General features: G+C 49.5%; 1 protein-coding gene across 1 annotated transcript; it reads right to left on the reverse strand.

Moving 5' to 3' along the window:
- On the reverse strand, window positions 1–27336 carry SPG7 (SPG7 matrix AAA peptidase subunit, paraplegin). The gene is made up of 17 exons (XM_069027303.1): window positions 27072–27336; window positions 25555–25657; window positions 24983–25072; window positions 21159–21409; window positions 20422–20561; window positions 18567–18669; window positions 16968–17093; window positions 16515–16677; window positions 15613–15786; window positions 11488–11612; window positions 10195–10297; window positions 9120–9230; window positions 5314–5429; window positions 3845–4001; window positions 3103–3266; window positions 2308–2385; window positions 1–676 (listed from the first exon to the last, which is right to left on the reverse strand). Exons 1-17 carry the CDS (start codon window positions 27186–27188, stop codon window positions 467–469), a joined length of 2331 nt encoding a protein of 776 aa, XP_068883404.1. The 5' UTR covers window positions 27189–27336; the 3' UTR covers window positions 1–466.
- Between the last annotated feature and the right edge of the window lie 76 nt (window positions 27337–27412).

The raw sequence follows: 27412 nt of genomic DNA on the forward strand, positions 1-27412 counted from the left end.
GCATGTTGTGGGCAGTTTATTCCAGCCAGGGCTGTTTGTGTGTTATTTTCAAAGGTTACACAAGAGCTGCAGCAGCTCAGCTCAGCCCCACGGCGGTGTCCCCATGCTGAGGGCACAGCCCTGCCCTGCTCCCATGGCACAGAGCACAGCCAGAAGTGGCTTACATGGGATCTTCCACCCATTGGAACACTTTCCCTGCTCCTGTGTACAAGAAACCTCCACAGCAGATCTGACTTACCCAACTCCTAATCACCACTACCCTGCTGGGAAATCAGTTCTGAAATCCTGAGGAGTTCTCCTTCCTGCAGGATAAAGCTCAAAGAGCCAACTTGGCCATCCCTTAATTTTGGGGTAGCAGCAGCACAGCAATTCCCTGCTCAGCATCTTTGATTCTGGAGCTGAGAAGGCAAAGGGTTTGTGTCTGAAAGAAGCCTCCAGAGCTGTCTCATTCCACATGGGAGTGGGTTCACACTGGTCTCAGGCGTGGTTCCTCCTCTTCATCGTGATTTGGTGGCTGAGGTGGTGTTTCCTCCTCCCTGGTGTCCTGCTTGTCCCTCTCTGCCTGCAGCCAGCTCTGAGGAGCAATCATCTTCTTGGGCCCGTGTGGTGGGGGCCCGATCAGTGCTTCAATGTCATCATAATTGATCACTTCTTTCTCCAGGAGGGCATTGGACAGCTGGAAAGGAGGAAGAAGGCAAAATGAGGGATGGAGCCCCCAGGCAGAGCAGAGAACTGCTTCTCTGAGCTGGTCTGAACTGTCAGCTCAACTCAGGCCTCAGCATCTGCAGCCCCCAGGAGCAGACCCCAGCTGTCCCACCACAGATGGGGTGACCCTGAAGCTACTGCAGCCAGGACCAAGTTCTCCAGGCTCCAGCACCGTTCCCAAGAGCATGTTTGGCCAGGAACACACGACGTGACTGCAACAAAGCAAGCTCTTGGGAATGATTTGGAATGAGAGCTCCAGGAACAATGAGAGAAGTGTCCCTCCTGCCACTGTCACTGCACCTGTGGCCCTGCCCAAGAGCTGAAGCAGCAGCATGGAGACCTCTGGCAGACCCCGAGCTTTCCGTGCACACACAGTGCTAACAAAGAGCTGCCTGTTCCTGCAGGCAGGGGCTGGAGGTCAGCACAAGTTCCTCCCCAGAAGAGTGGAATTCTCTGGCCCCTCTGGCAGCAGCACCACCCCTCTGGAGCAGCAGGTGGCTGTCCAGCGTGGAACTGCTCGATCCTGCTGACGAGATGTGACACGCTGGCCTGGCAGCTGAAACACTTACTCTGGAGATACTTTGGCTGCGCTTTAAAGTTTTTCTGTGCTGAGCCTCTAGCAAACATCTGGCTGCTGTTACATGGCAGCAGCAGGACAGAGGAGCCTGCAGAGACATCCCTGAGGATCCCCACTCCAGAGCTGCCAGGGCACTGTCATGGGGACAGCGGCGTGCCCCAGCTCTCTCCTGACCACGTACTGGAGGCCTGACACTGCGTAGCTGAAGGGGTTGTTGTTGCTGTTCTTGATTGTTTAAAAAGAAGAATTAAGGAAAAGAATTGCTTCATTTGCAAAATAGGCAACATTAAGTTGACTCCTGGTCATTTTGGAAGTCACGGACTGGAATTCTGAAGGGAAGTCAAGGAGATATAGAGGGTGCTGTGACCCAAGCTTGGCTCAGCACTGGGCACAGAGCTCCTGGCACAGGTGGGGATGTGCCAGGGTGTGCGGCTGGATCGGGACTGTCATGACACAGAGGGGAGGAGGCAAAGCTCTATCTCTGCAACAAAGATTCCTTGGTGTATCAGTTATCAAGGAGGTGAAAGCTGCCTGGAGTCACCAGAAAGCGGGAACCAGCCCCAATCAGCCAAGGTGACAGGCCCCCTATTCCTACACCAAAGCCAGACACTGTCCACCTGATTCCTGGCTTGGCTTCCCAAAAACAGCCACTGTCAGCTCTCCAGGAAACTCTGCTGCCAAGAGGCAAGCAGAGAAGTGCAGGTGAAGGACACAAATTCCAGCTTTGATCATTTCCACAGAGCACTCCTCCTCCTCTACCCTGCAAACACCAGCTGGTGTGAGGAGGCAGACTACTCACTGCTGGGAAAGGCACACACATTCCTCCCGTGCCTGCTCTGAATCCGGGGGATACACAGTAAACAGTCACTCGTTCCCAACACTCCCACTACAAGACTTTCTAGGAGAGAGACAACACTGCAACAGCTGAGCTACAGAGCACAGAAAGCAGCAAGGCAAAAACCACCAGTTAAAAACACCCAAACTAACCCAAACCAACCAACAAACCCCCACACAATTCAACTCACTGTTTGCAGCTTGTCCCGGTTCTCCAGCAAGAGCTTTTCTGTGCGCCTGTAAGCCTGAGCCACCAGGCTTTTGGCTTCCTTGAAGAAACAAGAAGAGGGAGTTGGGGCGTAGGTGGCAACAAACACAACGTGTGGCTAAACAAGGAGAGCACTGAGGGATGGAATCTGCAAACTGAGCCAGGCAGAATGTGGTTCCCATCAACAGAAACTATGGATAAACTGGTTGGAAAAAGGCCCAAGGAGTGCTGGTGATAAGGGGCAGTGAAGTCTTGCCCTAGCACAGCTCGATGGGAAATGCAGATTAAGGCTGTCCAGGAGCTAAAGGTGCAGCTCAGCACAAATCCCAGGGAAGCACAGCCGTGGTGCTTCTGAAACAGAGCTTTTTTGTTTCCAGCTTTTTGACTTTTGAACTAAAACAATGTGTTTTTTCAGCAATGAAGCCAAATTTCCTGTCAATACAGGCTGATTTGCAGTCAAGTCTGACCATCATTTTGGTTAGATCTGATCTAGGAAGTGCAGACATTTACACTGTGCAGCTGTGACCATAAAACACAGATTTCTTGCCATCTCAGCCCTGCACAGCACAGGCTACTGGGCTGAACTCACAGCCAGGTGGGATTCTGCCTGTTCCTGCTGCCTCACTGCACAGCCCTGCCAGAGGCACGGAACAGGTAAGTGCTCACTCACTGGCCAACAGCAAAATGCAAATTGTTTGGGTGTAAACCGCTTGCCATTTTTCACTGAACTGCAGAAAGCAAAGAACAAAAAGAAGCCCTTAGCCCAGGGTGACCTTACGTGGTCCATCATCTGCTGCAGGCCCTGGCTGAAGGGGCGCCGGCCGATGCCAGGGGCACTCTCCAGGTCTGGGAAGGAGATCTGCCCGATGCTGGGCACCATCCCGTACTGCTTCACCATGGAGTAGGCGATCTTGGTCACCTTCTTCAGGTCATCCTGTGCTCCTGGGCAGGAAAGACACACACACTGCTGGCCAGCTCTCAGCTAAGTGCACGAAAAGCACGTCCTGCACAAACACATGTCCTACCAGTGGAGAGAGCAGAGGACCCACTGGAGCCCGTGGGGGTGAACACTCCACCCACCGACGGACCTTCCTGCATGTCCCAGGAGCGACAGGGAGTGACCCTACTGTGGCCAGCTCACCTGAGTCCTGACCTGCCACTGCCCACTGAGCAACCTGGTCTAGTGGAAGGTGTCCCTATCCATGGCAAGGGGTGGAACGAGATGGGCTTTAAGGACCCTTCCAACCCAAACCATTCTGTGATCCTATTTGGATTGAACTAGTTGGAAACAGCAAAGAAAGCTCTAGGTCTTCTCAAGAGCCTCATCAGTAACTCCACCTGTGGCCTTAGGCTTTGGGACAAGTCTGAGACAACACAGTGACAACCACCCAGAGACCTCCATGCTCACCAGTGTCAAAACACACCACGTGACATTTCTTCTTGCCAGCACAGGAAACCTCTGTCCCTTGCTCAGACCCCCTTGGACCTCCACCTGCCCATGCCAGGCTCTGGCTCCTCACCTGTGGTGACTCTGTTAAAGGTGATGGCCTCAGCCACTCTCCCCCCCAGGGCCATGCACATCCTCTCCAGCAGCTGCTCCTTGGTGAACAGGTACTGCTCCCGGGGCAGGATCTGCGCGAATCCCAGCGCCGCGTTTGTCCGAGGAGCTATGGACACCTGCAACACAGGGCAGCTCCCTCAGCTCAGAGAACAGCACGGCTCTCCCTACAGCAGCACAGGGAGGGCAGGAAGAGGCCTCTGCCTTCCCAGTGAAGTTTGCCCATAGCCATGGACAGATTGGCCTACAGAGACATGGCTATGGACAGCAGCCTGTCCCAATTCCTGCACTGAAGGCTCTGCCTTCACACACAAGCACACTTCCTGTTCAGGAGATTATCCTTAACAGCAAGTCACAGAAATCCTGAAATTTAGGAGTTACTTTGGAGTGTATAGGCCGCACAGAGTTCACTGATTCTGTTCCAGAATCCCTAAGACTACCTGCAGAAACACAGAAGCCTTCAGAAAAATAACAGCCATTTTCCCCACCCATTAAATGAGAGTAATTAACACCAGTTCTGCTTACACAATGGGTCATTCAGAGTGAATGTGCCACTGGTAACGGGCCAAGGAGCTGTCGCCCTTGTCATTTCACTCCCCACCTCCCCCCAGTGTCCCGGCTTTTGGAGGAGATGTGCACGGATCACATCCCCGGGTGCCAGAGAGGCCTTTCCCTGCAGAGAAGGGCTTCGGGCAGACAACCTCCCAGTCTGGAAAACACATCTCTCCATCAGTATCAGAGCAATTCCTGCAATGGCTTCGCTGGCTGCTACGTGCTGGGAAAGGGATCACATTTGGATGTGTGCACACATGGAGCAGCCTGGAAGTGCATGACTGAGCAGCAGCACCAGGAGACTCAGTTGCTTCTAATTTTTAATTGCAAGGCTTCTCCTATAGCTGGTTAATCAGCTTTGCACCAGCACTATCATCAATGGAGCCTAATAATGGATTTCTCTACAGCATGAATTAGGGACATGGTTTATATAATCACAGAATCATTAAGGCTGGAAATGTTCTCCAAGACCATCAAGTCCAACCTTCAACCAAATCCCACCAGTCCACTGAACCATACTGTGAAGTGCCACGTCCGCTTGTTTTTGAACATTTCCAGGGATGGTGACTCCACCACTTCCCTGGAGAACCTGTTCCAGTGTTTAACCAACCCTTCAGAGAAGAACTTATTCCTAATATCCAGCCTGAACCTCTCCTAGTTTAGTGGTGGGCTTGGCAGTGCTAAGTTAGTAGTTGGACTTGATGACCTCAAAGGTCCTTTCCAAGGAAAATGATTCTGTGATTCTGGATTTGCCATTTACTTTGCTGCAGTAGCACAGCCCCAGGCTCACAGAGCTGAGCAGAACTGCACACAAGCACCACAAAGCAATCTTGGACACAGGGAAGCCCTCGGGACTCCCTTCCCTGGCAGTGGAGGTACCTTCATGACGGCCTCGGTGTGCTCCAGCAGCCAACCAACCAGCGCGTGCCCGGATTCATGGAACGCCACCACCTTCCTCTCTTCTGGTGACAAGATCTTACTTCTCTTGGCAGTGCCTGTGGCAACACAGACCAGGGTTTGATAAGTTACCAACAGGTGGAACCAGTGGGGCATAACCTGGTCCAGCCCAGTGCACAGCCTGTAGCTGAACTGTTTGTGTGGCATTCTGGAGAGGGGGAGGCAGCAAAAGTCCTTTAACTAAAATGTTTGGAAAAGGTGCTCCCTGGCCCTGAGGTAGAAAGCAATCCATGCCTGGAATTGCTTGAAAACCCTGGCAGAAGCTTTCCCCCTTCTCCTTACAAGAGACTTAATCATTAGACAAATAATTTGACATTTGATTTGATCACAGCTCAAGAACCTTGCTCCCAGCGTTGGATCTGTAACAAGGCAGCTTACTCTTTTTTTTTTTTTTGTGGAAAAAAAATCTGAAAACAACACAAAAACCCCCCAAACAACAAAACCCAAAATGAGACTAGCTAGAGTCTCACACTGATTTTGCTGTTTTCAGTCCCTTAGGCAGAACAAGAGAGATGCTGAATTATATGTACAAGGTCCCAGCTGAGAAAATTGTGCATTAAGAATGTTCAAATCAGCTGAAGTCCGAGAGTAGATACAGAAATCCTTCTCCAGAGCCTGAAAATGTCTCTGATTACACATGGCATGCTCCGTATGAGCTTACTCCCAGGGTCCTGAGAACCAGCAAATGAAGCCATAACTCACACTTAACCCTTCCTTGAGGAAGGTGATTTTTGAAAGCATCTATTTTCCAACTCGGCAGAGCAAGTCCAAAAAGGATTTAAAAAAAAAAAAAAAAAAGGTGAATGGAAGTAAAACTTCTAGCACATAGGAAAGTAAGTACAGAACACACAGTGTGCCAGGCATTTGTTACAGCTCGGAATGTTGGATGCAAAAAGGTCCCAGGATTTGCAGGCCAGAGTCCCCAGACAGAGCCCAGAGCAGCCAGTCAGAAGCAATATTGCACCAAGCTTGCTTCATGTCTTGGAAAACAACATTCTATTAACATGAATTTTTAAACAAAGTCAAGGGTTTTATTGAACAAGGAAAACAAAATTAGTGCGGCAGATCTTGTAAAATTACTGCTCAGGGACCCAGGAAACTGCTGTGCCCCGCCAGGCACGATGGAACAGCAGATTAATTGCAACTGCCTTGATTATCATCAGTCAGTCCCTTACCCTGCCCTCAGCAGTGTGTGAGCATGGCCCTGTATGGCTATTTCCACAGAAAGATGTACCTATTCTCTATAAATATATATGTATATACATATATACACACACATACACACACACAAAGAATTCTGGAAGCATTCCTCTGTCAGCCCACTGAGGGAGGGACTGTGCTCTCCACAATAGCACACAGTGTGCCTACCAAGATTATTTCTTTTCCTACACAATCTCTAGGCAGGAAAGTTGCCTGAAAGCCTGTAGTTATCACATTTATGACACAAACTACCCAGGAAACAACTCTGGTGCATCTCTGCTGGTCTTACACAGATCCCACCAAGAAAATAGGCTCCATCTTCTAAAGCCAAGCCCTAAAAGCCTCTGTGTGCACAGCAGGTTTCTTCCCTTGCTCCCAGGAGACCTGACTGACTGCTTTCTGTTCCCAAACTAAAAACACAATAGGAACTACCACAGAGAGAAGTTCTTGCTCCTCCCTTACAGCAACACAAAGCTTTAAGGCTGACAGGGCCTCTGGACTTGCAGAGCTCCCTTTTGATTCCACCCACTCTTATTAAAACCAGAAGCTCCTAATGGAAAGCACAGTAGTATCTTCTTTCTTTCAAGAAAAGCTTTTATAGGAACTGAAATGCCCTCTGGATTGTGAAACCCAGAAGCATTTCTATGACATGGAAAGGGTACATTTAATACAGGGGCCTGAGGGGTTGTTTGGGGTCTTTTAGAATCTGTCTACAAAAAATAGCCAGTCCTGCTAATATGAGAGAATCTGATTAACCAACAAAAAGACTCCGTGGCCTCCTACACACCCCAGAGCCTGAGTGAGGCCAGGCAGCTTTAAGTGCCAAGCCCACGTCCTGCAATGCCCCACCACATGGATCCCAGAGATCCCTTCTGCTGCCAGCCCCCTGGCCTTCCTTGCTTTTTGCTTTATTTTCCCAGTCTGGGGAACTAAGGCAAGGCTGGAACTCAGAAAGAAAAGGCAAGTGAGTCCCTACAAGTCTGCTGCTTTTGCTCCTGCAGATGGGAAAGTAAAGCACATTTTTACAAGAGCATGTGGTGCCAGGACAAGGGAGAATGGCTTCAAACTGAAAAAGAGGAGGTTTAGTTGGAATATTAGGAAAAAAACCCTGTTCCCTGTGAGGGTGGTGAGGCCCTGGCACAGGGTGCCCAGAGAAGCTGTGGCTGCCCCATCCCTGGAAGTGTCCAAGGCCAGGTTGGACAGGGCTTGGAGCAGTCTGGGCTAGTGGAAGCTGTCCCTGCCCATGGCAGGGATTGGAATGTAGACTTTGAAGTCCCTTCCCACCCAAACCATTCCAGGGTTCCGTGATCTTTGCTGCGGCTGATGAAAATTTTTGTGTTACAACTACAGCTGTCTCACTGTCCACTCTTGGGAGCTCGTGTTTGTACCCAAAGCACTCAAAAGGTTTTGTTTTTCTGCAGCAGGTGACGCTGTGAGGAATTTCCTCAAACATCTTCTTTTAAATGAGGAATTCTCTAAGCATTTTCTGATAAAGCACTCAGGACTTAATTCCAGGATCAGGAAGTAACTGACCCAGTACAAACATCCTGTTGCACACGTTCCACTAAAAAGGCACAGAATGCCAGTCTGTGTGCCCGGGCTCCCCCTGGGAATGGAGCCTGGAAGCAGTTCACTGTCTGATTACGAAATCCATAGCTTGGCTCCAGGGCAGTTCAGCCTGAAACCCACCAGATTCAAATCCCTCAGGTGAAGTCAAGAGTTCTGGGAACTCTTTTGCCCTCCCTACAATACACTGCTACAGGGAAATCTCCAGAGGTTCCTCTCCTGGCAATGGCACAAGCAGCAGGGAAAGGCCACAGGATGTTCTCAGAGGGAGAACAGTGCTCTACTGTCTTGCAGTTTATTCTGCCAATTCATCAAAGCCTGGGCTTGGAGAGCAGAAAGAAAAATCTCTAATTTCTTGCTGGTGAGGAGGATGCAGAGACTATTTGCTATTGATGTTTATGTAGCAGGTGTCCAGAGCAGCAAGAAAAATTCAGAAATATTGTCACTCTTCTTATTTAAAAAAAAAACAACAAAACAACAATCCACAACCCCCCCAACTTTCTAAACTGAAAATGCTACACAGATTCGAATTCTACTCTTTATGATTTTGCCACTGGCCATTTTCCCTGAGCTATGGGTTCAGACTCCTGCAGACTCAAGAAGAGGAAGCCATTTGGGGTCTTTTTCAGAGAACTTTCTGTGACTGTCATTGAAGACCTTCAGACCACAGCACAGTCTGGACCCATCTCTCTTTCTGGAAGGTAACCCCCTCACCTGAGCAGAACAGAGCCCTGAGGCAACATCAAGAAATGCTGCTGTCCTGGCACAGGGTGCCCAGGGAAGCTGTGGCTGCCCCTGGATCCCTGGCAGTGTCCAAGGCCAGGTTGGACATTGGGGCTTGGAGGAGCCTGGGACAGCAGGAGGTGTCCCTGCCCATGGCAGAGGGGTGGGACTGGAGGAGCTTTAAGGTCCCTCCCAACCTGAACCACTCCTTAATTCCATGAAATGCCTGCATCTCTCACCTGCAATGACTCTTTCCACAGCGTACTCGAAGTTGGAGGTATCGATGGATTTGTGCCCTTCCCTGGCAGCATGAAGAGCAGCTTCATTGCAGATATTTGCTATATCAGCTCCTGCAGACACAAGTTCACAAGAGTTACACTGGGTCTGAATGGGACAGAGAATTCAGAGGAACGGGCACAAACAAATCTGGAAGGACCTAAGGAAGTCAAACAGCCTGTGCTTTTTGTTCCTTGGGAACAGAGAGCAACCCCAGCCCATGGTGTTGATGTTGGATTTGAAAAATACAACTGCTTTGGCAGGGAATGCTGATACCACACAGAGCTCAGCAATCCAGGAGCCGGCTGAGGCCAGGGCGGGCTCCCAGGGACAGGGATGGTGCGGGCAGTGGGCTGGCACAGGCTGCTGCTCTGCTCAGCCTCGGAGAGAAGAGAAGGAACATCTGTTCCCAGTTTGTGTGGGTGGGTGATGGTGGCGGGGGGCTGCTGAGAGAAGTCACGGAGAGGCAGCGTGCTGGGGCCTGGGAGAGGGGAAACCCAGAAAGGATATTCCAGGAACTCCACATAAACAGGAACTCTGGAGCCCCTTGCTCAGTACTGTTTCAAGCTCCCAGGGATCCACCCTGGAAGCAGGCTTGATGCAGGAGCCAGGCAGAGCTGTCCAATTTCTACTCTGACCAGCAAAATAATTCCTACTCATTCCTTCCATCACTTTCCTGGTAACATAAATCAATTTAACAATCTCTCCTCAAAAGTGCAGCACCTCATCCTCAACAACTTTGAGAGGAGCATGACTGGTTCCTCCTTCTCTTAGGAATTAGGCACCTGGGCATTATAAAAGTGTGTTTCCCCTACCTCCCCATCCTGCTAGTCCAACAAAATTTTGAAGATTGAAAATAGTTGTGAATAACTGCTCATCAGAGCTCAGCAGGGAGCTGGTCAAGTTCCCACATTTTTTTTCTGTTCCCCAAAGAAATGGAGAAAAAAAGCCCTTTTTGACCAAAACTCCCTGTTAGACCCCCAGCACCCAGGAGCTCCAGCCTGAATGGAGCAGGAGCAGCCCAAGGACACATCATACCACTGAATCCCGGGGTCAGCTCTGCCAGGTGCTGCGAGTAGAAACTGCCGTCCTGGATCAGCTTGAGGCCCTTCAGGTGCTGCTCAAAGATCTCTTTTCTCTCCTGTAAAGAACACCCAGCACCTGAGCCCAGGCAGGGGTCACAACGCGGCCCTGCTGTCCATGGCAGGGAGCAGGGCGGTGGCACTGCCGGCAGAGGGGACGACGACAGTGCCAGCAGAGGGCAGGGCTCTCCTTGCAGCGTTCCAGTGCTCCAGCAGTCCTGATAAACACCCAGCTCTCAAATTCCCAACAGATGCTCGAGGCTCTCCCTGAGTCACCGCTTTCTCTCTCAGGGCCACTCTCCCCTCCTCACTCTCACTCTGATCTGTCTTAACTTTTCCCTCACCATAAAAGCTCTCGCAGGAAGGAGCTCTGACTGCCTCGACCTGCTCCTGCACAAACCACGAACTGCAAAGCCCAACCAGCAGCTCCTCAGCCTGCGCCCATTTCCCAGCCGGGGGTAGGGGTGAGATGCCGCTGGCTAGCAGCCACCAGTGACTCATTCAGCTGGTCCAGGAGATCCTGACTCAAACAATGGGCTCAGTTGCCAGGGTTTTTCCCCTTCCTCCTTCAGGGCAGCTGCACAGTTCATGCTTCCGGGGCCAGATTCTATCAGGCATTTAAGGTATTTTCACTGAAAACTCTGCGGAGGACAGTGAAGCACAGATGGGAGAGGAAGAGCCTGTGCTGGCAGAGCACATAGATCCTCACTGCAGCTGAGCCTATTCCCAGAACTCTGCTACAAATGTCAACACAGCGGACATGGAAGACTCTTGTAAATGGATTTAAAAAGCATTCAGAAGGAGAAAGTCACTTAACAGTCTGCCTAAAGGAAAATGAGGAGCCTTACAAGGATAGGGAGGGCAATAAACCTACAGAACAAATAGTGCTCAAGGCACATGACAATTTAAGCTCTCACACCAGCCAATTGCCAATTAGGTGCTTCCCAATTTCTTGAAGAGAAGACAAACATAGCTCTGCATCTGCATGGCAAAGGGAACCTCACAAAAGAATTCACTGCCAAGGCTCTACCAGAGCAGAGACCTCCAGACCAGTGAGCTGTCACTTCAGAGGAATAGGCTGCTGCATTAGCACCACAAATCCTTGATTCAGAGCACAGAAACAAGAACGAAGGCAAATAGAGGCTCAGCATCTCCATCTCCTCCAAGCTCAGCCTTGCCAGGCCAGTGAGACCAGCAGGGACTGGGACACCTCAGTCACAGGAAGGACAAGGCAGCTGGTGGAACATACCTGGAGTGTTGGGAGATCAATAAAGATGTGCCTGTCCAGCCTCCCAGGTCTCATCAGAGCGTTGTCCAGGACATCGGCGCGGTTGGTGGAAGCCAGCACTATGACGTGATCCGTGGTCCCCATTCCTGCCAAAAACAAGGAAAACCAGAGGAGGAGGTTTTCCACACCTCAGACTGCACTGCAGTGGGCGGAGGCAGGGGATGGAGTACACAGCTTTACACAAAGCCAGAGGGTGTTCACAGAATCCTTTGGGGCTGCTGAGGCTGAGTATTCCCTGCAGCTCGGAGCAAAGTCAGGAAGGAACCTCCCAGGTCACCCAGGCCAGTCCCTGTTATTATGGATACTCTGAAATCCCCTTTTCCTTTACTTAATAAGCCTTGGCTTAAGACTTCCTTTTCTCCTTCCTATTGCCACTCTTGGAAATTGCTCCAACTGGAACCCAGAACAGAATCTCTGTTTTGATGAGTTCACAGATGCCTCCTCACCCCCAGGATAAGTCAATTCCTGATCCTTTAGCTCCAGGTTGTACAAGCAGCATCTCCTAGCTGAAACAGCCTTTTCCACAAATTTCCACGGAAAGCCCTTTCAGTTTTCATTTACTTTCAGCCTTCAGTCACAGACAGGCCACCAGGGGTGGTACAGGCTTTCCTCTGGCCTGCTCAGGTTAGTGCAGAGCGAGGACAGCTTTGCCACCCAACAAGGGCCATGTTACAGCACGAGTTGGTGAGTTGGTCTTTGCCTCCTCACTCACCACTTACAGGCACTGTGCAGGGCCCTGCACAGACCAGCCCTGCAGAACCCACAACAGACACACAACACAACCCAAGAGCTTTGCACTGATTATCAGCACAGAATTTGGCCAAGCCAGTCAGAGCAGGTTCTGTCTCCAGGTCTTAAAGATGAAGAGAGCATCAGGATTTATAGGCTGCCTGAGAGCAGCCTCAATGGAGGCATCACAGACAGGCAGGATTTCCTAGGGAAGGGAAGGCAGGGCACTGGCAGCTGCAGGAGGGCAAAGAGGGGCAGACTTTGTGCTGCCTGGGTGGGGAGCCAGAGCTCCTGTTGAATCACTGCCCCACACTGTTATTTATTGCATTCCTCCAGGTGCCTGCAGGCCCCTGGGCATGAGTCACCTGCTTCCAGCACATTCCCCAGCCCTGGCACACAGCAGCCTTCCCAGGGAAAGGACACCACAGTCCCATGTGCTTCCCAGTGCCAAGTCCCACGCTGTGGAGAGGCGGCTCTGTGCATGTAAGCTGGGCCAGTTTCAGCTCTCAGCTCCAGCAGAAGAGCTGCCAAATGTGTCAGCATGCGAGAGCTCAGCACAGATCAAAGTTCCAGGTGAGGCAGGGGACTGGCTGTGCCAGCCTGTGCTGCAGCAGACCTGGTGCTCCCTCTCTGCAGGCTCCTGCCTAAATAAGCTGCCGGAGAGGATGAAGCCGAGCACCCTTCAGGCGTGTATCACACTGCACTCTGGAGAGGGATAAACAAGCAGAGACTGGCAGGCACTCCAGGAATGGCAGGATTAGATGGCACACTGCATTATCTGCCTTGCAGCTGGGAAGACTCTCTTAAAATAGGTCTGACTATTAGAACAAATAAAAAACCAGAAGCACTAAGAGCATCCTCCTCACATCGGCTTCTGCCCCACTTGCTTAATGCAACACCACCTGGCATGTCACAGGCAAAGGTCAGCCAAAGGAACAGGCTACAAAAACAACACCTCATCACATCAACAAATGAGAGACAGCTCTGAAAATGCAGCCTGAAGAAAAGAGGGTCACAAATGAACCACTCCAGAAAGGAAAGGGAAAAAGGGTCCACTTGAGCTGCAAGTGCCCTGCTCCCCACTGAGCAACACACTTGGTGGGCATCTCACCTGCAGGGTTACACTGTGTCACCCTTCAGCCATTTGTCCAAAAGCCTTTGGACATCTGGGAGCAGTGGCACTGAAATGGGGTCCCTTCCTGAAGGAAGCCTCGGGGCTGCACATGGCACAGCTTGGGACTTGTCTGAGGACTCCAGGTGAAGAGCTCTGCCCAAAAGCTGTCCTGCATTTCCATTCACAAACCCCAGCTCAGCCCAGGACTGCCAAAGCTCCTCTCAAAGCATCCAGAACAGAGGAGAGATTTGGGTCACATTCCTCTTCCGCTTGTCTGCGGTTTGAGAGGGAAGATTCACTATTCAAAGCAGGCACCTGCTCCGACAGAGCCGGGGTTTGTGCGTCACTCACTCTGCTCTCACAAACAGCTTTTGTAGAGAGGCTCCCGCCAGCGCCTCCCCTTCTCCCACCACATCCCGGTGCTTCCCGAACTCAGAAGTTGTCAGAGGGAAGGAATCCGAGGCTGCTGAGGGAAGGAACCCAAGGCTGCTGAGGGAAGAGCCCTCCGATTACTCCAAAATGTTCACACCAGTGTGACCGAACCCCAGCATGCACTCACCCCATGCAGCTCATGCTGTCCTCAACCCCCTGCAGCCTGCACAGCTCTGATCTCCTTTTCTCCCTCTCCCTTCCCTCCAAGGAATCTCATTCAATCACAGAAATCCAACAATCACTGATGACTCACTGATCTGCTTTTGTGCATGATTTTTTTTTCTCCAATTAATACCCACCTTGGGTCTGTGGTGTTGTCTTGCTTTCAACATTCAATTTATGCTCAACCTTCCATCTCAAGGCTTCCTTACAAACACCCACCACTCCCGGGGCAGAACTGTTCCCCTCCTAAACAGCTTATTCACCATCAACCTGAGAACTGTTTTGTTGTGACGCACGTGGCACATCAGTGTCGTTTTAGGCGACACACTCTGTTAGGTAACACTCCAGTGACACGTGCCAGGATCCCTGCTGATCCCATGTTCCCAGCACCAGGCTGACATCCTTGCCAGCTGTCTCCTGTTTGACACTGTCAACTCCTTGGACTGTTTTTTTTAGCGTGTGTTTGATAAAGCAGTGAGCAAAATGAGGGACTCTGTACATGATCTGTGCGAGACATGAATAAAGAATGAGATAATATAGATTTAAAAATAAACCAGGCAGCACACTGCAAACAAGGGACTATAAAGTACACACTGAGGATAATATTTACCTTCTAAACTCACTTTCCAGTTGAGCCGAACCCTCATTTCTGCATTGAGACTCACCAGGAAAACACTCTGGAAACCACACCTAATTTTTACAGACTGATGGAAATCAGACATTTTCATTTTTAGGATAGAGGTGTGGAATGTACTGCCTCCATATTCCTGAGCAGACACGCAGGCTTCCATTTAATTCAGAGGCCAGCTCACCCTACAACTGTCAAGGGAGAAAAGGACCCACCCAAGCCAGGACTGCTGGGCTGTGTTACCACTGGCCTTTGCTGGCAACATCATCTACTTCACTGCAAACAGTACAGAGCCAGCAGCTGGAACCCAGGCCTGGGGATGCTTTTGGTACACCATGGCTTCTAATTTCTCATATGAAGAGTGTGATGAGACAAGATGACAGTCAAGCTACGAGTCACAGTGAAGGGAAAAATGAAACAAATGCTCCCTGATGGGCAGGTAGTTGGTTATTCCTGATCCTGCTCTGCAATAGTAAGATTTAGCAACAGAAGTACTGCAAGTTGGGTCAGTGCTGCAGGCTTGGACAGAGACAGGACTGAGGACTGCCAAAGGATCATTCTTTGTGTGAAAGTGTCTGAGCACAGGGCCAATTCCAGGTGCAGAACAGCCAGAAACCAAACACAAGTGTGGCATCAAACCAGGACTTGTTTGCAAAGCTTATCTCCCTCATCTCAGAGATCCTGTGGTCAGGCAGACAACACAAACATAAGGCAATGGACAGGAGAACTGATGTACTACATCATTTATGTCCCTTTGGGACAGCTGAACTCTAAACCCTGACACTACCTGTCTCAGACTGGATACAGCAAGTATCCAACAAAGTGTAATGGCCAGCTGGACTGAAACTCCAGGGGGTTAAAATTTACTAGATTTAGGGACTAGTGATGGGGTACGTGGGTTCAGACTGGTTCAGACTTGAGCAAGAGAACACTGCAGAGACCAGGCAAGCTCAAACGGGACAAAGATGAACAGGCCAACAGCTGGACCTCTGAGGAGATAAGTGCAGGGAGAAACACTGACCATCCATTTCCACCAGCAGCTGGTTTAAGGTCTGCTCCTCCTCAGCATTGGCAAAGCCAGACACGTTGGTGGAGCGCTTCTTGCCCACGGCATCGATCTCATCGATGTAGACGATGCAGGGAGCGCGAGCCTGCGCTTCCCGGAACAGGCTCCGGACACGAGCGGCTCCCAGACCTGCGGGGAATGGGAAAAAACAGCAAACCTGGCAGCTAAAACTGTTAGCAAAGCTGGAGAGCAGCATTACTGCCCTCAATGAGACACCTGACACCAGACAAACCCTCTGAATATGGCAGTCCCTCTCTCAACACTCTTGGCACAAAGAAACAGCCCCAGAACTTGTGATTAGTCCTTAGGCTCAGTCTGTCCTGGAGCTGGCTTTAACTGGGCTCCTAAACCTGCAGAGACTCCTACAGCTGCTGCAAGAGGAGCTTTGCTCCCAGCTCCCAACATGGCCTCCTGTTCCTCCCACAGCTCAAAGCAGATATATTCAACATTTTCCTGCATACTGACCCTTGTCGGGTCTCAAGAGATCTGTGAGGAAGGAAGAAAAGGAGAAGGATGGAAATCCCAAGGCACAGAGAGGCCCTACTTTCCCCATCTGCATTTCCATACAAGGAAGGAAGCCTCAGTCAAGGGCTTTAATAATAGGTACAGGGAAGCCAGGGAGGATGCTTGCAGGTGAAGAACCGCAGCTGCACACTGTCAGAAAGCAGCAACCAGAAATGCACTTCAGATGCTACATAATTAAGGAACTGCATCACTGAAAACCGTTTATATCTTCAGTCTAAGTATCCAACTCGTCCTGCCCATGCCAAGCCCTGTCCTTTGCAGGAAGCCCAGCCAGCCCCCTTCACCTCCACAACAGACCAAGAGAGCTCCCCCCGTTCCTCGGAGCACCTCACCTCCAATCACCTCCACGAACTCAGAGCCTGCCATGGCCAAAAACGGCACCTGGGCCTCTGTAGCCACGGCCTTGGCCAGCAAAGTCTTCCCACAGCCTGGCGGGCCCAGCAACAAGGCACCCTTGGGCACTTTGGCCCCGAGCTGGAGGTAGCGATCGGGATTCTGCAAGGACAGCACAGCCTGGTCAGAGCCACAGCTCACACCAAGCACCTGCACCACAGTGGGGCCTCCCAGAGCTTCCCGAGAATGTTTTCAGCCTGGGCAGCTCTGAGCTGCCAACGGGAGCAGCTCCATCTGCATTCCCATTGTGGAAATGGGCATACAGAGCTTGTTTCAACAGAGGCTGCCCAGAACCACAAAGGATGAAGAGCAGAGCACCACCTCCTTCCCAGGTCACCCCTCTATCCCAGAAGACACGGAGCAAACATTTATTTTGTCCTACTTTTACATACCTTTAAATAGTCCACAAATTCCTTGACTTCCATTTTTGCCTCATGCATTCCTGCTACATCCTTGAAGCTAATCCCTTTTCCAGATTTCCCATCCACAATGGTGAAACGAGCCATCTTCAGCTGGTTCTGTGGAAGGCAGCACAAAGACCAAACAACTTTGGACAAGGCAACAGTCTGGAAAGGCTCTTTGCTATATTTTGGGAAACAGCCCAGCTGTCCCCACCAAACACCACTGAAGTCCTCACCAAAGCACTGGTGTTTCATGGATTTTTGCTCTGGAGAAAGTTCCCAGATGGATAGCTGACTCAAACTTTATTTATCCACATATTGGGAAGAGACAGAATAAACTTGCAGTAATAGTCCCAACACAATCCATTTCAAACTCTGTACAGACCAGGCAGGGATGATTATTAAAAACATGCAGATGTCCAAAACCTGATTTGGGATCTCCTCCCTGATTGCTAAATGCTCTGATCCTCAATACACATGGGACAGGCACAGTTCTGAGGAATATGCATTGATGGCAAGTAACTGTCAGTGGCAAATAATTGCCAATACTTGTGAAAGCACAGACACTTTGCACCAGTGCCTGATGCTGCTGCTGGTTTCTGCTGGAAACACCCCAGGCCAAAACTACAAGTTCTCAAATTGAACAGCCACCACGTTTCCGTCTCCTGATGCATGTGAAGCCACAATGAGAGTCAAAACAAGAATTCAGTTAAACATCCCACTCATAACTGCTCAGTGTGCTCTACCCAAAACAGCTACTCAGGAGGTTTTTTCTTTCAGAAGAAAGTTTATGGCTTCTGAGGCCTCAGAAACATCCAAAGGAAGAGTTAAACTGAGGGCCTGACTGTCCCCACTTAGGCAAGGACACAATCTAGTCCTCAAGGCCTCATTACTCAACATTTCTTTAAAATATTCTTTTTCTCTGAGCAGCTGCATCCTTTTGTTCAAAGAGAGTCTCAAAGCCAAAAGAGAACTGTGGAGGAGACTGAGTGGGAAATCCAACAAGGGACTGAATTCACTGTGTTTTCAGCCCCAATCCCTGCGGTCAGGGACAGAGCACCCCAGGCTGATTCCTACAGTTTCATCAGCTGATCCAGGCCAGGGTGGGAGAGGGGAGGAGGAGGAGGTTTGCCTGGTGTTGCAAGAGAGGCATGCGGCAGGAGCAGAACAGGCCAACACATAATGAACTCCAGAATCTGAACATATTTTATAAATTGAGAACTCATTTTGCAGAAAGCAGCAATTCCTACTTCTGGCTGTATGGGAGGCATGTTGGCAGGGCCCAGTGAAAAACACCATCTGCAGCTGCAGCTCATTAGCAAGCTTTGAAAACAGCAAACTGGACTGAAATTCCCTGAGCTCAGCCCTTCCTGCCATTGGGAAGGGAAGGGACCTCAGCTAAGGCCAGTTAAGGTACCAGCCAGGGAGATGATCAGCACAGGATGCAAGATGTGGCAAGATGGGAGAGTCCTTGGCACCAGTTCATCCTCATCCTGCACTGACTTTGCTGGGAAAAGGGGAGGAGATAACCCAGCAGAAGCCAGGACTCCCGACAGGCTGCAAAACATGCTGAAAACCCAGGCTACTCACAAAGGCGTTGAAGCCTCCGGCCCTGCTTGCCACCCTGAAGAGGCGGAATATGCTCCACAGCATGGACACGGCCACCAGTGTCACTATCAGGGAAAGGACATCACTGAAAGGACAAAGACAGGTACAAACTGAAGCATTCAGCCACAACCTGGTCAATATTACCCAACTACTACTACTGGCTACTTTTAAAGGACATTTAGGCTACAGTACAAATGAGCAGACGTGATTAAGAGAATGGAACTTTCACTGGTTTTTATACAGATACATAAAACCCCAAACCCCAGCCATTACATAACCTAAGAAGTTAAGCAGAGGGCACTGGCAAACATTGCCTACAGCTGTGGAAGAAATTCAACCTCACCATCCACTTCAGAGGCATTTCTGCTTCTAAAACAAGCAGGACCTCCAGGCATTTAGATCACACCCGGAGCAGAATCCACTGGGGCTGGCAGTACATCCAAAGGGACCTCATTGCACAGGACAGTGTCTAGTAACAATAGGGATTCCAACCCCCCTGATCCTCTGTAGTTAAATCTCTCAGGAGCCCTTTATGCCAGAAAAAAGTGCTCCAGCACCAACACTGTCAGTTTTCTGGATCCTTTGGAACACCCATTGCATTAGAAGGGAGTGGGGAGCTGAGATGACACTCCAGGTCCAACACAGTTACAGGACAAACATGCTGAGAACAAAAACCCTGTGAGTTCTAAACAAAGGATGCTCCCAAGAGCAGGAACATTGATCCTATGACAGATGACAGACTGAGATTGGTGGGCCCCTGTTCTGCTCCACATGCCTGAGGAACCATTCAGCCTCGCCCCACCTTCATGCTTATCTTCACACCAGGAATGTGTGTTCCACCTCTCAGAGAGGGATGATTTACTGAAGCAAGGGACCAGCAGGAGCTCTATACCCAGCTGCATTTTTTTCTGCTCAGTGAGAGATGCAAAGGCAACACTGAAACCTGAAAGTCACCTTCAGTTGTCTGCTCTGCAAACAGGATTAATTCTGAAACACCCCGAGCGCCCACAGCGCAGAGTGGGCTGAGCCCAAGTCACAAAGGCTCTGCACCTCACAGGCTCCAGACTGAGACCCAATCCTCCAGACATGCATCAGGTCTTCTGAGAGACTTAACACCCCATCACAGCTCTTAAATTGTTTAAAACCTCTTTTGAGGAGCAGGGGAAACAGTTTGTGTTGGGGCCTGATTGTCTGTCCTCCTGTTACACCTAAGTCTGAAAAAATTGGCAAGTTCTGAATTTGAACTGAAGGTCTCATACTGCATGATTAGTTTGAAAAGCCTATCTTCACATATTCAACTATATATTAAAAATGTCCAAATGTTGATGAGAGGACAAAATCCAGCCCAGGTATCCATTCATACAGAAACTTCACATTTTGGCAAGGTGTCTGTGAGGAGGAATTGCACACACTGGCCATCTCCAGAGGGAAAATCTAAGCATTTTAACAGGGAAGGAAGGCTTACTGCACTCCCAGCCTTCTCTGCACACCAGGCTGTAACATCACTTGTTGCCAAGATTTCTATCACACCCTGCACTTGAATAGTTGATTATGAGGACAAAAAGTGCTCAGCTGGGCAAGAACTCGGTGACCCTGACCTGAAACATTTTGGCCTGTTGCATGTTGCAATTCCAGAATTCTCAGGACCCTCACTTTTCAAACATCAGTGTACATCTAAAGCACCTTATCTTTCAGAAATAGTCATTCAATGCTCCAAATCCAAGCCCACTTTTTCATTCTGTATTTAGGTAATGTTTAGCTGAAAGTCATTTTTCTCTCCAAGCAAAGGATGCTGTCACCAATACAAGAGCAACAGTAAGGACAATTTATATCATACTTTCCATAAAAGCCAGGGTGTTTGTAGGAAATGGGGATTCTCTCTTTCTCATCAATATTCAGCTCATCCTCCACAGCTCTGAGCTTCTCTTCGAATTTGTCGATGTTTGCCACGCGCATGGTGTACAGCAGGGTCACGTTCTGGGGACAGGCAAGCCACAGCAGCATGGAAATGTTATTTATTATACATCAATATCTGCAAGGAGCAGAGGTGCACAGCATGGACAGGTCAGGTAAAAATTAGCCTCATGCTACACCCTTTGATCCTGCATCAATGAATTCAGGAGCAGATGACTGACACCAGGGCACCGAGTGAATTTAGGAGCCCTCTGGTCTCAGGAAAAAAGGCTGATGGAGTTTGACAGAACACTCATGACTAAAATCCAAACAGGAGAAAACTTTTGAACCAAAACCCAGTCATAAGAGTTTACAATCTCCTGTACACTTTTTCCCATATCAGACTGAGCTGGTAGAAGAAAATTGAGTTTCTCCAGCTTTTTAGACATACAAAAGAATTTTTTTCGAGGCCATTATTAATTATTTTTACAATTCAAACAGGAAGTCTTAATTTTCAAGTTGCTTGAGGCCTCCTGAACTTCAAACACAAGAAAGAAAAGAATTAAAGAAAAGCAAATTGACCAGCTGGAGTTTTACTGACCACATACATTCATTAATTCAGCCACCTTCTGCAGTATTATCTAAGCTCATTCACTCACACAGCTGTAGGGAGTCACTCACAACTTGTCCATGTGGAGTTCCTCCTGGGTGCAGATAAATCTCCACGATGTCACTCTCAGGCACCACTTCGATCCTCTGCACCTCCCCCTTGGCCAGCATCTCATTCACAAAGTAGTTCCAGGAGATGTTGGTCCCTTCCCTGTTCTCGCTGATCATGAAGCGAAGCATCAGCACGATGAAGGTGAGCACCAGCAGTGCCCGCAAACGTTCCAGGTGCATCTGATTTTCCCTTCTCCTGCGTTTCTCCTCCTCTTTAGAGGAAAGATATCAGAGGAAGAAGGATTAGTGCGTAATTGTGGAGCTTTCTGACCCAAAGAAGGCATAATTAAATGACAAATATTAACACAATGGTACTTGTGAGGGGGTTTTGTGCTGCATGTTTGGTTTCTCCTAAAGGACTGGGCTTCCCACGGTCCTAGTGCACCAAACCCACTAAAATCCCACCAAATATCATTCTAGGATAAAATGAGACACTCTCTTGCCTGGCCCCTTATGGACAGAGGTCAAATAAAGCCACAGGATCCTTATTGCTAAAAATCAAACTGCAGAATGACTATAACCCACTTTATACAACATGGTTCCACAACGGAAAATATTAGGAGTAAATCCAGTGTCCCTGGTAAATCCCACAGCACATTATTGTTTCCAGGCGAGCTCTGATCTCCTGCCACCTGCACCATGACTCCAGCAATGCTTCCACTACCTCAGTAAATACCTGCATTTGCAGAGAATGGGAGATAGCACAGCACACAAATACACTGCAAATCCATCTGCCTTAACCAAATTCCCCGGATTTTCTCCCATACAACTCACCTCATGTTTCAGAGGGTTTGATAACTTGCCTACATTAAGGATCTGTATCCAAGAGGGATTCCTATGTCAGATGTGCTTTCCCACACTTTTATTGTACTAGAGCCACACTGAAGCAATGACACGTGGAAAAGGGATGTTTTACTTCAACTATTTGCCACCAAATATTTTTCCAGTCTCACAACACTTTTTTTTTTTTTGCACTGCACAGGCAAATTTATGATTCTGTGGGCTGTAAAGGACTGTCACAGCACAGTTCAATGTCAGCCGCTGGCCAGTGTTTGAGTTGTTCAAATGACAACAAATATCTCCTCCTCTTTCCAGTCACATGTGAGTGTTCCCAATATATAATTTAGCACTTGCTCTTGATACACAATTTAACAGCAACAGCACCATGGCACACATAAATACCCTTCTACACCTAGAAATAAATTCATTCTGTGCCACTGGGCTCTAATGCACCAGTGCAGCAGCCCAGATTTGATTTATTTGCAAATTCATAACAAATGTCCTGACACCAGCATTTATCACCAGTCACCAATTAGGCCCTACGCATGCTGCAACAAAACCCAGGGACAAACATATGACCCAGGCAGCTGCTAAAAAAAGTCCTCTGTCCTTCAAAGGCACAGCCTCATTTTTCACTGCTTCCCAGCTCTGCTCCACGCTGAACAGGAAAGGCTTGTTCCTAAATAGAAACAATGCAGCTCGGTAGAGAAGTCATCATTTCAGAGGGCTGTGACAAGCTCAGGCTCCATGTCCAGCCCATCCGCTTTGTTCTCTGCTGCCATCCCCTCACCAAGTGTTATCTGCTGCATCCAGCTTTGTTAGGACTCAGGAATTCATCCCAAGGCTGCAGGATGACATCCACTACAGTCTTATTACAGAAAATTAAAATACATGATAGAAGACTTAGTCTGCACAACATCCTGAAAAGCTGAGCAGGTTCTAAATAAAAAGATTCTACAGAGAAAAGAAATTACTTCAGGAAACTGAATCCCAACAGGAAAAGTCCATCTATGGCTGTGCAAGTTCCTTGGAGGTGTCAGAGTCAACTCCTGCTAGAGCACTCTCCTGTATTACACTTCAGACCAAGTGGAGGCCCATAACCTGCTCTAAGCACACACAACCAGGGGTGCGATCACAAAAACATCACCCAGGGGAAAGCTGCCCATCAGACATCCCGATACAACTTCTCCCATTTCCAGGAATTAGATCTTTCTGGGACCTTTAACCTGCAGCTGAATAATTTCAGGAGAAAACCCCATTTCTAGAAAGCTGGAAGGCAACACCATGCTTTCCTCTGGTCTGCATTTAATTAAGGACAAAACCGATCTATTTCTCAGCTGAGGTAAAGCATGACTGACTGTACAGCACAACATCCACGCTGCACCACAAGCCACCCCACAACACTCAGGAAATTAGTCCTAGGGACTGGATGTGACACTTGCAAGCAGCAGCTGTGGGAATACTTCCAGCTTTTGAGTCTCCACCAAGCAATGATTTGCCATTAACCCCAAACGTGAACTTTCTGATTAAAATCTTTGCAAGGGCTGTGGTGACAGTTTGAAGAGTTCTTTGTAATAATTACAGCAGAGACAAGTGCTCCCCTGGAGACACAGGGCAGCATTTCCCCTCCCAAAGCCAGGCTGTCCATTAATCACAGGAGGAGAGAGGCCACGGAACACGGTGTGTTTCTGGTTACTGATCTGAACAGCTACAGCGCTTCCAGGTGCTGTGCTCAGTCATCCCCTGGCCTCGCTCACCACGGGCCCAAATTCCGCACCCTGACTTCCTTCCCGAGGGCTCTGTGATACCTGCACTCACATCCCACTGAACACTTCGTCCCAGTTAAATCATCAAGGAAAAGCCATTGCTCTGGTCCTAAGGGCACTGCAGTGACACCAGCCAGGCTGTCAACAGCAGCTGACCTCTGACTTCAAAAGCAAAAAGTCCAAGAGGATTCAATTATTAAGCACAGCAAAGCAAAAGCCAAGTGCTCACGTCATTTGATGATACCCAGGTAAATGTTTAGAAAACAAATTATAAAATTATATTACAATCTGTAATGACATTAAGTGTCTCCCAACTTGCAGTATGAAGTTCTGGAGCCACGGCAGGGGGTTGGAACTGGATGATTTTGTGGTCCCTTCCAACCCAAGCCACTCTGTGATTGACAGGTTTTTAGGGAGATAAAACTCATTTTCAAAAAGTTCTGTACATGCCTGGGGCTTAGGAGAATAAGACATGGAAAAAAACAGTATCTAGAAAGACTGATTTAAAAAAAAACCCACAAGAAAAATTAGTAACCCAGCTGAGAGCTCTTTAAGGAATTTATATCTGAGTTCTGTGAATCAGTAGAGGTAGGGGCACATCCACACTGAAGGTAAATGAAATATAATAAAACCAAATCCAGCTTAAAGGATTGGGTTTAGCTAATACAAGTTTATTAAGTCAAAATGCTCTACAACAAAACCTCCCAACCAAAATCCAGCTAGTATTACAGTCCCCCTTTGTAGAGGGGCACAGCCAAGGCAAACAGTTATAGAGTGATTTGCACAGGATGCAAAGTGGCCCAGAAAGAGAGCATTTTCATGCTCTTTCATCCTGTGATTAGATATTAGGGAAAAATTGTTCCCTGTGAGGGTGGGGAGGCCCTGGCACAGGGTGCCCAGAGCAGCTGTAGCTGCCCCTGGATCCCTGGCAGTGTCCAAGGCCAGGCTGGATGGCGCTTGGATCAACCTGGGATAGTGGAAGGTGTCCCTGCCCATGGCAGGACAGGTTTTAAGGTCCTTCCAACCCAAATCATTCCAGGATTTCTATGATCGGCCTTGTATCTTCCAGTCCATCACCTAAACCAAAATACTTCTTAAAACCTGCTCTTAGCCCCAGGCTTGTACAGGGGGAGGTTACAGGTACAGGGAACTCCCCAGAGACAGGAGCACAAAGTGTTCCCTTCCTGTGTGCCCCTCCCTGGCTTTCAGTAAATCCTGGAATTTTTGGCACACACGTACCATCTTCCTCCTGTGGAGATTTCTTCTTGAATCCTCCATTCTTCTGGCTACTCCCCCGAGAGCTGGAAGTAGCAAACCAGGAGGTGCTACCTGCAGGCAAGCAGAGGTCAGAGATTGTTTTAATGGCACAAGGGAAATAATTTGGAGAAATTTCTTTAGTACTGAAACATGGACACAATTCCCAAGGCACAGCCATCGTTGACACTTGTGTGGGCAGTTAGGAACAACCTCACACTTGGGATGGGAAATGAGCATCAAAGGAAACACAGGTAATGGAATTAAATCACGCTTCTCGGGAATGCTGGGGGATACTCCAATAAAAGCCAAAAAAGACTACAAACACAAAGTCTAGCGACTCCAGTAGCTCTTTAATCCCATGAGCTCCTCATGGGAAGGTGCCACTGTTCATCCCTGTCACCAAACACAAACCTGGAGCCCTGCAAACACACCCAGCTCCCACATCCAGGAACAGAACAGCTCTGCTGCACTTTCAGGAATGCAGAGGAAAGGTGAGGAAAGGTCAATTCTCTTATGAAATCAGACCTTTTCCCTTCCTGCTCCTTGGGACTCACCTAGGAGATTCCAAAGTCTGACTGGATCCCGGATTATGTGCTGTTTTGTCAGGACTCCACTGAGACCTTGACGTGGTAGGGAAAGTGTTGGTGCCAGGAGACTCTGAGGAAGGAGAGAAAGAAAAACAAGACAACAATTGGAAAAGTGCTGTGGCTGCTCAAGCTTTGTGTACCTCTGTGAGACTTGGATTCCTTAACAGGGAAACACTGTGGGTGAGTGTCAGGACAGCAGCTGGGAGCCCTGGATGGGACTCCTGGTTGTGCACTTCCCACGTGACTCTGGAAGTGTTTATAGTCCAGTTCAAAGAAAGCACAAGCAAAAATAGACAACCCACACTCAAAACACTTCATATTTCGTCTTTTTCCTCCCTGTGTCTGTTTTTTGTTCTAAAGGCATGTTGGAAATCAGTTCTTAGAATGTAAAGACTCCCTACCATATTAAGAGAAAGCTTTTTAATGAAAAAGGGTTTTTTTTAAGGAAATTTTAAGGACTTTTAACCCTCCCGCACAGCAGCAAGGCCAATGCAGCTCTGTCCCGGAGGTAACTCAGCAGGAACCCTGCAGTGGATACTCCCATTTAAGTGCAATTTCACAACAGCTAAACTAACACTAGTAGTCTTACTGCACACAAGTCTGGCTCCTTCTCCAGTGTGATTCCCTGTCTCCCCTCCACTGCACAGGCTCCAGTTTCTAAACCAACCAGGGACACTGAGCAGGCTGAAACCCCTCACTCTCTTTTCCTGGTTTTCCTCTTTTTTCCAGCTTGTGATGGCTTAAGATGGCAACCTTAGGATTGATGCTCTCTAGAACAGAACAGCCTACATTTAAATCGATCCCAGAAAAACCTGGCATGAAACAATGTCCCACATTGTTCTCCCTCCACCTCCTACTTGCACCACAAAAAAAGGCTTAAATCCAGAGGAGGCCACAAAGTTGACGAGAGGGAAGGAGCACCTCTTGTACGAGGAAAGGCTGGGAGAATTGGGATTGTTCAGCCTGGAGAAGAGAAGCTTCACAGTGACCTGTGACCTTTCCAGTGCCTAAAGGGGCTCCAAGAGAGCTGGAGAGGAACTTGGGACAAGGGATGGAGGGACAGGACACAGGGAATGGCTTCCTACTGGCAGAGGGCAGGGTTAGACAGGATATTGGGAAGAAATTGTTCCCTGTGAGGGGGGTGAGGCCCTGGCACAGGGTGCCCAGAGCAGCTGTGGCTGCCCCATACGTGGAAATGTCCAAGGCCAGGCTGGAGGGGGCTTGGAGCAGCCTGGGACAGTGGAAGGTGTCCTGCTCATGGCAGGGCATTAGAATGAGATGAGCTTTAAGGTCCCTTCCCACCCAAGTAATTCCATTATTTCCACGGTGTTTCCCAAGTCAGGGCCCAACAGCGCTGACACGACGGACCTTTGGACGGCACAATCAGAGGTTCCCTCCGAGCAGCCCGAACGTCCCTCTCCTCCCGTTCTCCTCCTCTCCCGGTGCCCCCGGTACTCGGTGAGGCCCAACCACAGCCCCGTTACCTGCAGGCCGCGAACTTCACCGAGGGCACAGCGGCGGGGCCGGGCCCAGGCGGCGGCGGGCGGCCGCCAGAAGGAGCAGCGGCCGCGGAGAAGCCCCATCCGCAGCAGCAACGCCATGTCCGCCGGTGCCGCTTCCCGGAGGCCTCACGGGCCGCGGCGGCGGGACGGGCCCGGGCCGGGCCGCGGCGGTTCCGCCGTTACCGGGACCGCAGCCTCGGCGCGGCCGGAAGCGCCCGGTGAGGCCCCGGCGGCCATCTTGGAAGCGGGCCGGCGCGCGCCGCGCTGCCAGGCCCCAAGATGGCGGGCGGCGCCGCGCGGGGGCTGCCGGGAAGGGTCGCGCC

The sequence above is a fragment of the Aphelocoma coerulescens genome, chromosome 11 (assembly GCF_041296385.1).
Source record: "Aphelocoma coerulescens isolate FSJ_1873_10779 chromosome 11, UR_Acoe_1.0, whole genome shotgun sequence".
Taxonomy (NCBI): Eukaryota; Metazoa; Chordata; class Aves; order Passeriformes; family Corvidae; genus Aphelocoma; species Aphelocoma coerulescens.